Source organism: Lampetra planeri, chromosome 10 (genome assembly GCF_965212315.1).
Source record: "Lampetra planeri chromosome 10, kcLamPlan1.2.h2, whole genome shotgun sequence".
Classification (NCBI taxonomy): domain Eukaryota; kingdom Metazoa; phylum Chordata; class Hyperoartia; order Petromyzontiformes; family Petromyzontidae; genus Lampetra; species Lampetra planeri.
In genome coordinates, this window is record NC_136116.1 from 218,572 (window position 1) to 233,440 (window position 14,869).

Below are 14,869 nucleotides of genomic sequence, written 5' to 3' on the forward strand. Positions count from 1 at the left end.
TTGTGAGCTCACACAATCCAGCCTGGTTAAACCCAGGATGGATCGTAGGCAGGCCAGCCTAAATGTTTCCAACCGGCGAAGATGCTCCATTAGGGGGGTCCACGTTTTGCAAGCGTAGAGAAGGGAGGGAATGCCTGTGGCCGAGAAGACCTGAAGCTTCGTGCGGAGCGACAGACCAGGTAGCTTCCACACAGCGTTACGCAACCGATGAAAAGATATTGCCGCTCGACTGATTCGGAGTGAGACCTCTGCTGTTAAACTGGAGCCGGTCATAAGCACACTGCCCAGGTATGGGAAACTCTCCACTCTCTCCACTACTGCCCCATCACCGATTGGGAGTTGTGGGGGTGGAGTGTCCGATGGTACAAAATACCCAGGCAGGTGCTTAGTTTTGGTGGGGCTGATGGTAAGGCCCCACCTCTTAGTGGCACGCTCCAGTCTCAGCAGAAGCGTCTCCAACTCCTCTTCTGAATGAGCAGCTATAACCAAATCATCGGCATACATAACGTGGTTGACCAATAGGGAGCCATCCCTTGATCGCACCCAGGCGTCAATCAGCCTCCCATTATATCTGTACCAAATGGAAATTCCCCCGGTACAGCTATTGAAGGCTTCACGAACTACGCGGTCAAAATAGATGTTAAATAATGTGGGAGCCAGAGGACATCCCTGTCGCACCCCAAGGTGTACAGGGAAAGGCTCTGACTCCCGGCCACGTAGTTTTACCCGGGCCCGCTCACCATCATGAAGGTCCTTAATGATTGTGAGCAGAGGATCAGGGACTCCGAAAGCACGAAGAACAACCCAGAGCTCAGGCCGACTGACGGTATCATAGGACTTGACCAGGTCAATAAAGCAGAGATGTAGGTCTTTTAGAATTCCCTACACCTCTGCTCTAGCAGACAGACAGAAAATATGGCATCTGTGCAGGACCGCCCTTTCCTGAAACCACATTGGGGCTCCGCAAGCCCCTCCTCAGCGTGCCTAGCAAGGCGATGTTGAATAATCCTTGCCAGGACCTTTCCCGGCACACTGAGGAGTGAGATGCCCCTGTAGTTGTTGTAGTCTGTGCGGTCCCCCTTCTTAAAGAGGAGGACCACCAGGACATCCTTCCAATCCTGCGGAACCCGTTCAGTGGTCCAGACTGTTGTTATGTCATATAGGGCAGTCTGTGCACAAACGCCACCCTCCTTCAGCATTTCGCTTGGGAGATCATCTCTGTCCGGTGCCTTTCCTGGTCTCAGACTCCGGATCGCCTTACGGCTCTCCGAACCTCCGAGCGAAGGCTGCGGTAAACCTCCTCATTCTCTGACGTGGGATGCTGTAGCCGATGAGAGTGGGCCTGTCGCTTTTCTCAACTAACCTGAACACCTCCTCTGTCAGCCAGGATTTCTGCGGAGGTCTGGACCGCGTACCCAAAGCAGCCATTGCAGCTGCATGAGTCACAGTCCTAAACCTCGCCCATTTACCCTCGACATCAGGAGGAGTGGGGGACGATGCCAACCCCAGCTGCAAGCGATGATGAAATTCTCGCTTGCAACTTTCATCAGCTGAGACCAGGCCATTTTTGGTTTGAATGGGGTCCTGGGTGTACACCCACCACCGGAGTGGAAGAATGGCAGGCGCATCTTACAGATGACTAGTCGATGGTCAGAGGTCCTGGTGTCAAGGATATGGGCTCGCATCCGCTGGTCCGTCACTATGTAGTCCAGCAGATGTTCTTGCTTGGACCCGGCATGCATCCATGATGTTGTGTGGATGCGCCGATGCCGGAAGAGCGTGTTGGCAATTACAAGCCCATGGGCTGCAAAAAAATCTAGCAGCCTCCTACCGTTGTTATTGAGCTGATCTGGCCCATGCCTTCCAATCACTCCAGACCAAGTGCCAGCATCATGACCAACTCGGGCATTGAAGTCACCCAACAAGATGATTCTGTCCCGAGTGGCCACTTTAGCCAGCACCTGTGACAGGTCATACAAGGCATCTGGACTCATCAGCTTTTCCTGCATCCCTCCACGGATGCTCGTCTTCGGTGGGGGCATAAGTAACCACGACCACCACTCCTCGCCTCCGGTTGATGGGAAGGCGAGCCCAAAGTATCCTGGGGCTTACAGCTTCCCACACCACACCGCCACGCTCCCACACCCCCTTCATTCTTTTGTTCAGAAGAAGAGCCACACCCTGTTGTTTGGCAGTCTCCTGCCCCGAGTGGAGGACTGTCCACCCCTCATGGTGGCAGGAGCCAGAACTGGTCCACCGGACCTCCTGAATGCCACAGAGATCCAGGCGGTACCGGTGTTGTATGTGTTGGATTATGAAATTTTGATAAAAATAATAAAAATTAATAAATTTCCAAAAAATGCGCAAATCGCATAATTATGTTAATGTGTGTAATTATATGCATAAATTATGATAATCACGGAGATAATCGTAGTAATGTATGTGAATGCTTGCGATTATGTTAATGTGAGCAGTTATGATAATTAAGCTTAGCTTCGTTATCCAGAGTTGTATCAATCAGGATAACACGATTATCATTGATTAAACATTTACTGATTATCTTAGTGTGTGTTATGTTATATTAGATCTCCAGTTTCATATCTCATCACAGGATACAGTTCTTAAGAATAAGACAGTTTTGCATGGACTTGGAAAGAAGCACTCGAACAGTTGGTGTTAAGCAATTTTAATTCTAAACAAACACATGACACTCTAGTATGCAAAGGCGAAAGCATACGTCAATAAATCCATGGGCAAGATTATGCAATTAACGAAAATGAATGACTAAAACCTTTCTTATTCATGTAACTCGACGGCAGCAACTGCTTTGCACGATCAGTTGATTTGAACGCACCACCTTGAAATGGCAACCCTTTTTGAAACGCAAAGATAACTTTTTGAAAATCTTATTCATGTGCGTGTTGTGTGTGCGTTGTCCCCTTGTAAAATTAATTAAATTTCTTAGAGCCGGGAGTTGTGTCGTTAGCTTGTGTGGTGTGAGAGGGAATATACAAACAGCGGCCAGGTTCCCTCTGGCTTGGGCGTGGCCGCAGCGAGCCCCTGCTGCTCCCTTGCTCGGATGTGTGTCTGCTTGTGCGCTCTCTCTCTCTCCACTGCTGGACGACAAGTTGGCACGACGCTCGGTGATGCCCGGGTCGTGCTGCTGCTGTCGCTCTCTCCTTGATCGCTGCCAACTACACACGGACACTCGCCCTTGCTTCAGGCTGTGTTGGCTTGTGGCTCTGGATGACGCGGCTCTGCGCGCTCACTGGCTTGGAGCACTCCGGCGATGAACGATGGCCTTTGTTGCTCATCCGCTGCTGCTCGTCCTTTTCGATGCTTGCTTGGTTGACGCTTGGCGATTTCCGCCCTTTTACAGGTTGATTGCTTGTCGTCACTCGTCACTCTCTCTTCTCCGTGCTTTCCTCTGTTCGTGCAGCTGCCAGCTTCACTCGCACTTAACTTCGTTCTGCGAGAAGCGACACCTGCTATCGGCATCGGTGTTTGCTCCCTCACGACGCTCCGCCAGCCGGAGCACGGCTGAAACCCAGCCTCGACCCAAGTTGAACTCAGACTTCTGCGACTCGAATGACCCCTCCTCGTTCCATCACTTCTCGAGGCACGACGTGCCCCAGCTCCCTTGCGAGTCCCGTCGCAACGCTGCGTCGCAAGCCGAGTCACGAGACTGAGCGTGACTTGAACAGACTGCACTCAGGCGGTCACTCTACGACCCCTCGTCGTCCCATCTCTCCTCGAGGCACGATCTGCCCCAGCTCTCTTGCGAGCCCCGTCGCAACGCCGCATCGCAAGCCGAGTTGCAAGACTGAGCGCGACTCGAACCAGACTTTCACTCAGGCGGTCACTCTACGACCCCTTGTCGTCCCATCTCTCCTCGAGGCACGATCTGCCCCAGCTCTCTTGCGAGCCCCGTCGCAACGCCGCGTCGCAAGCCGAGTTGCAAGACTGAGCGCAACTCGAACCAGACAGCTCATTCGCTATGTGCGCTTGTGCTTAAACTCAAAAACGTGACTCCCCTCTCTGCGCATCTCTTGCGAGAGAAAACAAACAGAAAAAAAACATGTCCCAGCTATGCCAGCACAGACCCCCCCCCTCGCGACCCTTTGACTCCCTCTGCTCCCTGCTTGCCCTGCGTGGGTCATCCCGAGGCCAGACCCCGCTGGAAGACAAAGGTGGTCGAGGAGATTTATGCAATACCTTATGTGGTCCTGTGTGTTACATTTATTCTTGATATTTCTTATGAGTTCCTTCGGTCTTAGTATCGTGGTTATCATTCGTCTATGTTTAATGAATATTCGTAATGATCCTCGTTACATCATTATTTTGAGGGCTTCGCCAAGTTTAGTTCTTCAGGGATTGGTGTTTTATTCTGAGTTATATTTTAATGTCCTGAGGTTAAGTGTAACTAAGTTTCCACTTAAGCTTTCTGAAATTCGCATTCTTTAGTTTTTAGGAAGGTCATGTAGATAGAAAACATATAATTCTAAATAATATATATGCGGTGAATACGAGTAATACAAGGGAATTACTAATAAAAAGCCCCTATTGTTTGCTGGTTAATTCTTTTTGTTAAGTTTCTACTTTTCGGTAAGGAAAACGTTAAGGAAAATGCGAGTTGCAAAAGTTGTTTTTCTCTGCTCTGCACCCCATCCGTGCATCTCCAGATGTCTTGGGAGGTGAGTCCATCGATCTTTTGTCCATCTGGATGTCTCTGACCTCTCTGTGACCGAATTCTTATCGTTTTAATGGCCCTCCATGTTTCATAGATTCCTGGTGTGCTTGTGAGTGTAGTGGGTTGTTTTCATTATTTAATTTAAAAAATATATATATAAAAAACATTTTTTTTCTTAATTATTCTTAGTATTAATAACGGAAAACAGGGCATAGATACAACACCGGTCCAGCTCCCGACAAAGGAGTGGCAGCCTCTCCTCCGCAGTGAGCGTTCGAACATTCCACGTGGCCATCCGTAGCGGTTTTATGTTGTTTCTGGAGGAGCCCCGAGGGTGAAGATTCAATCTCCTGGCTCCGCCAATTGGGGTTTGGCCAGGACACGTCATAGAAGCCTGTCCCCCCGGGGCCTCCGGCACAAGCTGATGTTACATTTTTATGTTTATATCGTAGTCTCGTGGTAATTAATTGAAGGTGGAGGGGTTACCAGCCCCTCGCAACCATCCAGAGCCCCCGTTTAGCCACTGTGGTGGTCACAGACGCCATGGGGGGAGAGGCCAATGGGCATTGGCCCACCCCCCACAGCAATGTCCACGACAGTGTTGCCCGCCCGGCACCGCGAGGAGGTAGGGGGTTGTTTTGCCGGACACAAAGATAAAACAAAGATCCCCCGTATAGCCTGAACAGACTGTAGGGGCAAGTGCTGTTAGCGAGCACCTATGAAGGCCGGAGCGGTACACGAGGGGGTGGGTGGCCAGCACCACGCCCGACCGCCTTTGTCTCCCTAGTGGTGATGTTTACACACCGCACCAGGTACTCATTTAAGGCTGAGTCGACCTAGGGGAGGCCCAGGACCGGTTCAGATAATCGTCACTGGTGTTAGCCATGAGCGGGTATCGAACCCGGGTCGCCAGGTTCATAGCGCAGCGCGCTAACCGCTACACTACCGCTCCCCCCACACACACACGCGCTTACTGCAGACAAACAACTTTCAGGGACCCCCCCTCCTCATTAATAATCATGAGCAGGTGACATAACATCACATGAGAACCCCCCTTCATTAATAATCATGAGCAGGTGCCGCCACTCCACATCGAACAGCCCCCCTCATTAATAATCATGAACAGGTGACGTCCTTCAAATGGACACGCCCCCTCCCATTAATAAGAATTAGCGGGTGACGGCACTCCACATGGGGGGGTGGGCGAGGCGCCTCCTCCCCCCTCCTCGGCGTCAACCCACAACCCTCACTACAAAGGCAGAACCCTCACGTCACGCGATCTCCGTAACGCTACTGAGACATAGAAGTAAAAAGGACGTTATGATGAACAAGGGATTATAACCTTTAAATGAAATGTCTGTCACCACGGCCTTACAAATTGCACACGAATGGATGCAATGAATATCACGTCGCGGTCTGCTGTTCGCTTGCAAGTTTCAGATTTACTGCAATACACCCGTCCTTGGACGGGCAAAAGGCTAGTCTTTATGATTTATAATCAGAATCTTTAAACTGGAGAAATCCGATAAGCTATGAAGCTTTTTCGCAAAAAAACGATAAGAGTGCAAAGTACAGAAGATGTAAGCAAGTCACTAAAATGTATTAAAATATATAAAGTATGCACGTACAAATGGCATAAATAAATTCCTACGAATTTTTCAACACTGAAGCTTGGGCAAGACGGCAAAACAACAAAAAGTCCCAGACGACACAACGACAACACAGTTCCTCAATTAAATTTCACGTTTTTTATGTAACTGAATACATGGGTAAGAATCACACCTGAGACAAAGCTTTTTAAAATGTTTTATTTAATTTATTGTAGCTTCAAATACGTGTATCTGGCATTTCTTTTCGGATGCTTCCACTTCACAAATGTGGGAGTTAAATCCTTTTGTTGATACTAAATATCTATTGGGTTACCAGTCATATGCCCAACTAAAAACTGATCATAAAATATATATTCTCCATCACACCCCATGGTGTATTATTATCCACTTTTTCTCCCTGTGATATGAAAAAAGGCTATTGCCCAAAACGTTAACGATATATTTTCTCCTCAAAGGCAGTGTTATTGACGAATGTTGATTTCTGTTGCTTGTGCACCACTGCAAAATACATACAATTATTAATTCACCTTGCTTTGCTCATCCAGCAGTTTCTGTTTATTGTTCACGGCCGATGGTAAAATTAAACCTACCGAGATTGCATGAATTGCAGCGATTGAGGATCGTCGTTCACATTCAACAATATACTGTTCATTGTTGTGCATTCGTTAGCATGTTGGTTTAATGAGCCTGAAGTTAACGTGAGTTGATATCGTCAATTTGATGGCCCTCGTGCCCACAACTCAGAGGCAACCCCCTTTGAGGCTCAGACTTAAATCAGAAGTCATTAGAATCGTTGGTGCACCACAGGCATTATCGCTTCCTTCTGCCATATCCTCAGCAATTTACAGTTGATGCACGACTTCCATAAAACTTTCTACTGTGATGATTGGCGCAAAGTTGAAGAAATGAAGATGCATTTATTCAGAAAAGAGCAACACATAAGAAATAATACAACCCAGCACAACCTTACATACCAAATTATTTTATGAAGCCATGCATTTAAAGACGTATGTATAAAACAAGAACGAATAATACTATCGAAAGCTTTGATGGTACCATAAACTATCAACGATGCATTCAAATTAACAAACCATAAGGCAATTATTAAAATATATAAGCAGTTCAAAAGAAATGAGTTTTCAATATAGTTCGAATAGTGCATAGCTCCAATGGCTTCCTAATATACACAAAGCAGGGTGAAATGACGCAAGTGTGCAGGATCAGGCAGTTGGGTGGTGCAGTCGAAACACTGATACCTTGCAGCAAAAAGGTCCTGGGCTTGATGCTTGACATGGGAGCCTTTTCCATATGGAATGTTCCTGTTCTGTATGGGTTTCCCTCCAGGTTCCCCGGTTTCTTCCCATAGATTAAAATGTATTATCTGGCATTGTCCAAAACATCAACTGGAATTACATATTGCAACATCGCCCCCTGAAGCTTTCCTACGTAAACAAGCATAACAATATTACAGTATTTCCTGCTGGACAGCAACAGTTTTCAAAATGCAATGTACGTATCTTTGCCTTTGCAAAATACTAAGCTTTTATCTTCTAGCACTGCCAGGACCCGTTCCACATGGCTTTCCCGCACGGTGACTCCACACAGATTACGCACCGCGTATGTTATGTCGCCCAGGGACACAGCACTCTGCTTGGAAGCAGGCCCTGTGCATTTCCCACGCACCACGAGCAGCACGTTATCGCGCAAGTTGACGTCCAAATCTGTCACCAAGTACAACTCATTGTTCGTGGGATGTTTGTAAACGAAGCCATTCTGTTCGAGTCGGCAAAGAGCATCACGGAACTGAGCGAGCGTGGTAACTTGTGCAGTGCAGGCCACACAGCCTTCCTGTTTTGAGGAAGGGTGCGAGGCACACTTTTCACGCTGTGAGGAGGTATGTGCCAACATCTGACTTCGGTCTGTGTCGCGCTCTGTGAATGCAGCGAGCGCTGCCAAACTCTCCACACGCTGCAGCTCTTGGAAATAAACACTTCGAATACCATTATCCTCCAGGAACTTCAAAATCCCATCACACAGCGTGCTCAGTAGAATGTCACTTTGTCCTCTAAGCTGACTGGTGTTCCCAGCCCATGCATACTCCTTATCGTAGTATTGCGTATACAGCCGCACTTGCTCTCGCAGGCGTTCTATCAGCTGCACGCACCCTGGGTCATCCACTCTGCTGTAGTACGTGGCATGTATCTCTCTGGTTTCCCACTGGCAGTTGATGCTGCCGAGTACGTGCAGCCAGTCTCCGAGTTGCGCGCGTGAGCTCTCCGCTTCCCTGTGCAGGACCAACGCAAGGAGATCCTGGATCACGACCTGCGATGCACACGAGTGGGGTAGGGTGCCACCTCCTCCTCTCCTGCACCGCTCTGGCTCCTTCCAGCACAGGCAGGTGATGACGCCCGTTCCATCGTCAAGCGCGTACGCCGTGAAGCTCTCCCGTTCTCGCACCTCCACGACAGTACCCATCACATCCACGTGGGTGATGGCGTGATTTCGGTAGAAATACACTCCTGGCGTAGAGGCCGCCGGCGCCATGCCAAGGATGTCAGCCACATAGAGCTTGACGTGCGTGCGGTGCAGCGGGTCGAGCCCCCACCACTTCATGGGTGTGGGGTCAGCAGCCATCTGTGTAGATAATACACTCTCATTAAGGTTTGACCGATGGGATGTGTATAAAAATACACTTATGTTATGCGGAGACAGCTATAGATGAGGCATCTTGTATGCACAGCATGTCATTACGTGTATCATATCAGCACCCTGGAGATATCCATCTGTACCCTGTACTCGGTCTCTGCAATATATTTAAGTTTTTGTATTTTGTTGCTGCTGTCCTCACGTACCACGGGATCACCATTGTAAAATAGCCAGGAAACTGCCTAAAGGGAGCATCCGTGTAACAAATCAAATAAATTCAAACCCAATCTGAAGGAATTATCGAGGCCATTTTCAGATGGGCATTGGTGACTATGGACGTAGCGTGTAGTCCATCACTGTAGAGGCGAGGGTTGGCGGATTGTACAACTGTTGTGAACTCCCTTCCGGTTGGCGTTGAGGTGCCATAACCCCGTCTCGCTGGAAGGCAGTAGAGCAAGTGGGCTAATCGGGGATAAGGTGTTGTCTCCTCGCGTGCGTGTTTTTATCCCGGGTGCTCCGGGTTTTTAGTACTTGTATAAGCACTCGTCTTTAATTGGCTCAAAACATCTTTAAATACCAACCCAATGTAAGACCCTCCTGAAGAGTCCTACGGCTCGCATGTATAAATAGATTAGGTGAAATGTAAAAAACCAGCACAGTAGCAGTTAGCAGCTCATTAATGACACCGCGAATCACATCCTTCCTGATGCGCGGTGTCATTAATGAGGGAGTTTCACAACTTGAATTATCATTTTAACACTTAGGCTTTCGCGACCAATATCATCCAAAATAGAGTTGTTTGGGTTAGATCCCGTAAGCTTATAAATGTAACGTCGTACTCGGATTGTAAACGTTGTGGCTTGGCTCTCCAACACACATTCGGTGTGCTGTACTAGTGACGAATTGGCAAGTTCTGTTTACGTGACAACCCTTACTAGTTGGCTGTGGTGGCGGGTTTTAACGACACATTTATACATTTACGCGATCTAACCCAAAAACCTCTATTAAACTTGAATTGTGATCCACCAAACCTTGCTGCCTCAACATTACTCCTGGATATCAGATCACCTGCATTGCCACTGCCGCCACCGCCCGGTATTAAACAAAACAGAAGCACATAATTGTGTGTGCTGTGAAGAGTCATTGCCCGAAACGTCGCCTATTTATGTTCCTTTAAAGGCCCGTGCAGAAGCGCCGCGTCCTTTACCTGACTTAAACAAGATAGCGGCACGCGGCATGGGTAACCAATCACAGCACGTTACTCAGAGCACGTGCGTCGTCCTAACCAATCGTCTACGAGGGACGTAGCAACATGGCCGCCGACGACGGAATGTACCTCGGAGCGCGAATGAAGGAGGCCAGAGAGGAAGCGGCTCAGCGCGGGACCCCGGGGTGAGCTCCGTCGCCTGAAGGTTCTGAGCGGAGGGGCGCGTTAGACACCCGCGTCATCGACGTCGCTGGTTTATCGCTGATTAACGGGGCATCCACACGCGGGTGATTTGCCACGCGAAATATGCGGTAACAGGAATACGCTGTGCATCGATTCCGCGAGTCGAATATATGTATGCACATCGATTCCTGAAAGATCGCACCAGATGCGGTTCATCGATTCGCGGGAATCGAATTGTAGAGACACAATGTGTTATTGTGGTACGGAGAAGCGAGAAGATTTTTTTCTTTGCAAAAAATCTATACCTTAATTTGGAGCTTTCGTGACTGCAGGAATTACTCTTTGGTTCTTTCGGTAAAGTCACCTATAAAGATAAAATAATAAATTATAGCATACTATAATAGCATACCATTATTTAATTAATTATTTTATCTTTATACGTGACTTTACCGAAAGAACCAAAGAGTAAATCTATACCTATGAACTGTGACCGAATTTTCTTTGCATACTATTCTTTAATTTATTATTTTATCTTTATACGTGACTTTACCGAAAGAACCAAAGAATAAATCTATACCTATGAACTGTGACCTAATTTTATTTGGGTCTTTCGGTAAAGCCACGTAGATTGGTGACTTTATCGAAAAACCCAAAGAATATAAATTCCTGCAGTCACGAAAGCTTTAAGTCAAGGTAAGAATCGGGTTTTACCCTTTCTGACAATAAAAAAAGTGTTACGATGTTTAAACACCAGCATTGAAACCTGTTGCAAGGAATGGTATGCTTCATTAACCTCACACGGCACTTGTGGTGAACATGCAAACAAGTTCAAGTTCATTTATTAGCTTTAGCCCTGCGAGCCATTCGGCTCTTGAATCAGGTGCAACCGCAACAAACAAAAAACATGAACAAGAAAACATCTTAAAGTGACTATGTGCAAACTGAAAATCCAGGAAAAAAACCAGCAAAAATTCCAGAAAAAAGCACCATACACCAACGCTGTGTGCAAAAATGCCAGTGGGATGCAAGTCAAACAACAACAACAACCACAAGACAACTTAGATTAAGGCCATCAGTCTAACTCCGTACTACAACAACAAACATGGCCAAACCAAAAAAAGTTTCGAAATCACCACATTAAAAGCAATGTAACAGAGATCATAGGAACTGTGACCGAATTTTCACAATAAACGACAATATGTACCACCAAACCCTGCAGCCATAGCTGGCTGCATGAGTCACTCCACAACAGCAGGAGCATCAGTCGCGAGTATCACATTTTTCAATGCACCTTTAAGATCAGCACACTAAATCAAAACACAGATAATACTTTGCAGTGGTCATCCGAAGCGAAACATTGTATTGTATTTTAGGCCACTGAATAGCAGTGGCAGCTAGGGGTGTACAACTCCTCTAGAGCAGTTTTGAGTGAAGATCTCATAGGTAGTGATTCCCGTTGCAGTTTATTGGCAATAGCATTCCAGACCCTTCGGGCATTAATAGCAAAGGCCCTTCCTCCAGTATTTGTACGGCAATAGGGAATGTGAAGCTGGTAAATGAGCGAGGACCTTAGGTCAGATTTGTTCTTTGAAACAGAGAGGAGATGCTGCAGGTAGTCTGCGGATTTTTTTGTAAGTACATCATGAATAAATAAGATCTGGTGCACAAGCCGTCGAACATTAAGATATGTTAAGTTTGACCCAATGGAAACTGATTGGTCTACACCAGATATATACCTCTTTAGGGCCTGCTCTCACCTGTTTTGTTGCCAGAAAGGGTACAACTTTTCTTATTTTTTGTCATACTTTATACTGGGAAAAGGTCCAATTTCGTGACCAATTTGTTTAATCGATTGATCAATTAGCATCGTTTCGTGGCTTGCGCCACCAGCCAGAAGGTGGTGTGGCTATGTACGTGACCTGCAATTCAGCACTGAAAGCGAGGGTTGGTGGATCACTCACGCAATGCTCCACTCCCTTCCGTGGGCGTTGAGTTGCCATATATCCTGGCGCGCCAAAGGCAGTACAGCAAGTGGGCTGTTTTTATTTATTTAGATTGGAATCCGATGAGCGATGAAGCTCTTTTTTACAGATGTCCAGTAGGGGCGGGTCATCAAGTTACACCAAACAATACAAGCACGGACTTGACTACTGTACTGCTCTTCTTTCTGATCTTCTGCAGAAATTAATAAGTAAATGCAACTAATTCAGAATGCAGTGGCACGTGTTCTGAAGAAAATCAGAAAAAGCACCAACATACACCCATTTTACAATTATTGCTGCCAGTCAGTCATAGAATTTATTTTTAAAATCTTCTATTGGTTTTTAAGTCGTGGAAGGGTCTGGCACCTGTATACATGTCTTCCATGCTTTTAAGATATGAACGAACAAGATCCCTCAGATGGTCTTTTAGTCGTCCCAAAGGCCAGGACCAAAATTTACGAAGAAGCAGCTTTTAGTGTATACGATCCTCACCTGTGGAACAGCCTGCCAGGGGATCTGAGGGCTTCAGAATCATTAAGCACTTTTAAAATAAATAAATAAACTTTCTTTTTTACTTGCCTTTAATTAGGATTTTCTTAATGTGTTATTTTTATTATGTCTTTCCTAAAAAAATTTTTACGTGATTTTATTTTGTATACAATTTCACTTTTATTGTTAATGCCTATAATGCACTATGTATTTCATTTTTTCATGGGTGGAAAAAACCCGATTTTTCCAGCGGCAGGCATCGGGTTTTTTCTTTAATACAATTAAACCCGATTTCGGGGGAATTAAAACCTGGTTTAATGAATACGAAACTCTGATAGGCTTAGGCTGCTTCCTCGTCGGTGCTGCTATCGTACTCGGGGCCGTCGGGCACGGGGTAGTCGTAGAATGCGGTCAGGTTGGTCTTGATGAACACGAGCTTCTCCACAATCGTGGGCGCCAGTGAGTTCCTTAGCTTGGAATGGATGAAGCCCATTGTTGAGAAGTTCTGCTTGGATGCCGCGCTCGACGTGGCCATGCTGAATAGCTTGATGGCGATCTTTTTCAGGTCAGGCCACTCCGAGCCGTCGGTCTGCCACCATTGCAACGCTGTCTTTTTCCCCTTGACCAGCATCTCAATAAGAAAATGGCGTCAATTGCGCAAATGGGCGGAAGCAGGCGCGGTGTCCGGGGGGCCGCTGGCGAAGTGCGGTTCTGCAATTAGAACCAATTAAACCGGATTTTTCCCAATTTCAGATGATCGGGATTAATATAAAAAGATAATTAAACCCGATTGTAAAAAACCCGACTGTCCCACCCTTGCATTTTTTGCACGAATAGTGCTATAGAAATAAAGTTTGATTGATTGATTGATCCCAGGTCTTGTAGCCATGACGTTTCCTTCCAGCCAAGATCTGCTCTCTTTAACCTACAACTGCCATTGCCACGTCAACCACACATGCTCTTTATCCCATTTCAGTCAGACTAGTGCAACTTTTTTGAACGTATGTATTTTTAAACTTGATTTGAAGCTTTCGTGACTGCAGGAATTACTCTTTGGTTCTTTCCGTAAAGACACGTAGAAAGAAAATAAATAAAATGTAAAATAAATGAAATAAGTATTATTTCATTTATTTAAATATTTATTATTTAATTTATTTTCTTTCTACGTGACTTTACCGAAAGAACCAAAGAGTATATGTTTTTATTTATGTTTTGTGATTTTTCTTATCTTTCCTTATACGTATTTTGCACTATCGTGTTTTTGTATTGTCGTTACTTTCTGACCCGCCGCTACTGAACATCTGTGAAAAAGATCTTTATAGCTCATCGGATTTCTCCAGGAACAATATTATAATTCTGACTTATTTGGCAAGGGTCCAAGGGCGTGCTCTCTCAACCAATCTGAGTTGATCTCAACTTTGGAATAACTAACCATCAGTAGAGCAGAATAAGTTTTAAAAATCTAACAAAATGGTCTCTTTAACACGTAGGCTTTCGCGACCAATGTTATTCATAATCAACGTTTTTGGGTTTAGATCGCGTTATTTATAAATGTGTCGTAACCCTCCACCACCCGACACGGCCAATCAGTAAAAATGTGTCACGTTGACAAAAGACAAAGAGTTCACTGCTTTAGCCCACCGGTGTGTTGAAGCCACAACATTTACAATTTGAGTACGACGTTTCGCTGGTAATTGCGGTTTTTAAATTTTATTCAGTATCTCGGCGGTGACAACAAACCGAAAAACAAACCGAATCCCGAGGGGGCGCCCCCTCACTCGCGCCCTAAAGGTCCCGCTCAGTCACCGACCCATCCTCTGGGCCGGGATCACCCGTGCCACAGCATCGGAGGGGAAGCCTCCCCTTCCAGCCACGCACACCTTCACCCCCCCGGATGCTGGCGAGGACCTCCCACCCCCCCCCCGCCCTAGCCCACCCTGGGCAGCGGCCACTTCCATCGTTCCCTTGCGGCCTCGCGCCCCATTTTCCCTTGGTCCATCTCTACCACCCTTTCCAACAGTCTCCTCGCAGCATAGCATGTCTCCAACGGGGACGTCAGGGA

General features: G+C 46.6%; 2 protein-coding genes across 4 annotated transcripts in view; one reads left to right on the plus strand and one right to left on the minus strand.

Annotated features, from left to right (window-relative positions):
* Positions 1–6,483: 6,483 nt before the first annotated feature.
* On the minus strand, positions 6,484–10,519 carry STN1 (STN1 subunit of CST complex). The gene is made up of 2 exons (XM_078597822.1): positions 10,283–10,519; positions 6,484–8,934 (listed from the first exon to the last, which is right to left on the minus strand). The coding sequence occupies exon 2, from the start codon at positions 8,932–8,934 to the stop codon at positions 7,798–7,800; it is 1,137 nt and encodes a 378-aa protein (XP_078453948.1). The 5' UTR covers positions 10,283–10,519; the 3' UTR covers positions 6,484–7,797.
* LOC144720782 (amine oxidase [flavin-containing] B-like) overlaps positions 10,250–14,869 on the plus strand; it is a 77,761-nt gene continuing 73,141 nt past the window's right edge. For all 3 annotated transcript variants that reach the window (XM_078597818.1, XM_078597819.1, XM_078597821.1), the window contains exon 1: positions 10,250–10,338. In XM_078597818.1, coding sequence (XP_078453944.1) covers positions 10,259–10,338 — 80 coding nt within the window. In that variant the 5' untranslated portion in view covers positions 10,250–10,258. The remainder of the gene's footprint in view (positions 10,339–14,869) is intronic.

Coding starts and splice junctions, on each gene's coding strand:
- STN1 (XM_078597822.1), bottom strand. CDS start 8,934: ATGGCTGCTGACCCCACACCCATGAAGTGGTGGGGGCTCGACCCGCTG.